The sequence below is a fragment of the Drosophila mojavensis genome, unplaced genomic scaffold, assembly GCF_018153725.1.
Source record: "Drosophila mojavensis isolate 15081-1352.22 unplaced genomic scaffold, ASM1815372v1 contig_36, whole genome shotgun sequence".
NCBI classification, from domain to species: domain Eukaryota; kingdom Metazoa; phylum Arthropoda; class Insecta; order Diptera; family Drosophilidae; genus Drosophila; species Drosophila mojavensis.
In genome coordinates, this window is record NW_025318858.1 from 4,859,135 (window position 1) to 4,861,525 (window position 2,391).

At 46.5% G+C, this 2,391-nt stretch overlaps 1 protein-coding gene across 3 annotated transcripts; it reads right to left on the reverse strand.

Annotated features, from left to right (window-relative positions):
- Window positions 1–1,012: 1,012 nt before the first annotated feature.
- On the reverse strand, window positions 1,013–2,147 carry LOC6586849. 3 transcript variants are annotated; one of them, XM_044008921.1, is made up of 3 exons: window positions 1,879–2,147; window positions 1,577–1,819; window positions 1,013–1,503 (listed from the first exon to the last, which is right to left on the reverse strand). In XM_044008921.1, the coding sequence occupies exons 1-3, from the start codon at window positions 1,883–1,885 to the stop codon at window positions 1,181–1,183; spliced, it is 573 nt and encodes a 190-aa protein (XP_043864856.1). In that variant the 5' UTR covers window positions 1,886–2,147; the 3' UTR covers window positions 1,013–1,180. The 3 variants fall into 3 exon arrangements, with proteins under 3 accessions (XP_043864856.1, XP_032589312.2, XP_032589313.1); XM_032733421.2 differs by having other exon boundaries at window positions 1,013–1,521; window positions 1,879–2,143; XM_032733422.2 differs by having other exon boundaries at window positions 1,013–1,521; window positions 1,577–1,812; window positions 1,877–2,141.
- Between the last annotated feature and the right edge of the window lie 244 nt (window positions 2,148–2,391).

A 2,391-nucleotide genomic window follows, 5' to 3' on the forward strand; every position in this document is an offset into this window, starting at 1 on the left:
GACAGATAGATTGATGCATAGAAAGAGAGAAAGATATTGAGTGAGACAATGATAGAGACAGATAAGAAGCAAAACAGCGAAGGATATCGGGCGGGGAGCGTGGAGGTGATAGTCGAGGCGGAGGCTGAGATTTATAGGAATTTCGTGTCGAGTAAAATCTTATCTTTATAGAACTGTATAAACAGTTCTATAGCTGTCTTTTCATTCCAATTAATGACATATTTTATAATATATTATTTTATAATTTAATGCATTTCCTTCATACAAGTTCGCCTCATTTTGGCCGAGTGCACGGGATGTGTGCGTGCTTGTCTGTGTGGTTGACATTGAGCAAAGCTGCTTGCTCGACAATTTGCACTTTTGCATACAAGTTGGTAATTGTTTCCGCCCAAATAGTGCAGCTGGTCTCACATGGCAGTGCGAGTGGGGCCGGTGGCGGGGGCGGGGGTTGGTCGCGGGTGCAATTATGGCCGCGAGCCCCATTTTAATCATTCAAAAGTCAGCGAGCGCGTCAGCCGTGAGGGCAGCTGCGTCCATTTTCGGGTCTGTCATCTGCTCGACTGTTGTCGCTTAACCAACTTGTGCAACAATTCAACGTACATTGCTTTCAGCTCTAAATGAGACATGAAAAGACACGAAACTTTTCTCATTACGCTCACACAGGCAGAGAGTTTAAGCCACTTATGGACGCCCCAAAAACAAAAGTGCCAGCACCCAAAACGTGAGAGGGGAGAGAGAGAACAGAGGGAGAGCGGGAGAAATACAATCAGGCTGGAGGTTGTGCAAGTGCAGTCAGCTGGAGGGCAAAGTCAACGATGCGGGCAACTACCTCTGCTCAGGTGAGGCTGTCTGCCTGCCTGGCTGCATGCGAGAAGCCAAGTTTCTGGGCGCAAGCAAATTTTCGCGTCAAGGCAAAACTTTCAATGCATATTCAACATCATTAGGAAAGTCAGGACAAAGTAGCTCGTCCCGGCTGTCGACTGGGGCTCGCGGCAAGGCCAAAGACGGGGCGGCAGGTGGGCAGCCATGTCATTTAGGCGTTTATTCTCTTAAATATAGTGAGACAATGCTTGAAAAAGTATAACTATCCAAAAAAAAAAAAAAGTTAACTATACATATATATACATATATACATGTATATATATATGTATATATATGTATATATGGAACAAAACTAACACTACATGATTTCGCAGGCACAGCAGCGACCAGTCGGTGCTGTGTCGGAGCCGGGCTCGAGTTCGAATTGGCAACGGATCTTGGATCGCTTCTTCAACGATGGCTTCTTCAGCTGTGGCTGTGGCTGTGGCTGCTGCTGCTGGGGCTGTGGCTGTGGCTGTGGCTGCTGCGGATCTTTCCGGTCGCCCACAGACTCGACGATGCTCGGCTGCGCCCCGGCTAGGGCCTTGGCCTGGAGGCAGCTCTCGCTCCAGATGCCATCGTAGCGCGGCCCGTATGAGACATCCTCACCAGCAGCATTGCTCCAGCGTGTGTAGTTGGCCACTGGCAGTCGTGGTTTAGCTAGGGCAGTTGGACAACGTGAATGGGTTACAACAACAGCATATCGGCTACCTACAGTCCTCGACTATTTTGGCGGCCAGCAGGCCGTTTCTTACGCCGGGCACAAAGTCGGGTGCCTCCGGATTGAGGCGTTTGTCCAAAGTGCGGCTGCCGCTGGGCAGGACGCTGGCATCGTCTCCCTCCGAGTGGACGCCCTCTGGGTCAGAGCGCTCATCCACCTCGGTGGATGTGCCTACATCAATACCTTCGCTGTCGTTGCGCATTCTTCCTAAATTCGTTTTCCTTGCAGCTCTGCAATCTTGAAAAACAAAAACAAAATATAAATAATTCAAACGATTCGAAAATTTAGACTCACACTGAACATATGACAATATATACGTGTGTGTCAAGGATGGCGACCCCTGAGTGGTAGCTCCTTGATGTGATGCCAAGCAGCTCGCACTTTCCTTGATGTTCTTGATGTTGTTGTTGTTGTTGTTGATGTTGTTTTCGAAAGGCTGTAAGTTCCCTAGTTTCGGGAGCTTAATAAAAAAAAATTATTAAATTTCGTTTCACATTGGAGTTACATATTTATTGACAGCGCGTTATTTGTGATCACAGTTTCAAAGCTACATTGAAATTTATAGAAATTCCAAGGAAAACCACAAAATCTAACACAATTTGCGAGAATTGCTCAATTGCTCTATTGTTTTCACAGTTTGGTTTATTGCTATTGTTGCTATTGTTGTTATTGTTGTTGTTGTATTACATAATGCCAATACAAATGCCTGCCACTTGCAGGTGCCTGGAAATCGCAGAGCTTTGCAAATTATATTTTATACATTTTTCGATATCGTGTTCATTGACTGACGCCATTGTTGGAGGCTGCAC

Excerpts from the sequence above, each read along its gene's own strand:
- LOC6586849 (XM_032733421.2), bottom strand. Across the intron at positions 1,522-1,576 it reads CGCCAAAATAGTCGAGGACT|CTAAACCACGACTGCCAGTG; the intron begins GTAGGTAGCCGA and ends CAACTGCCCTAG.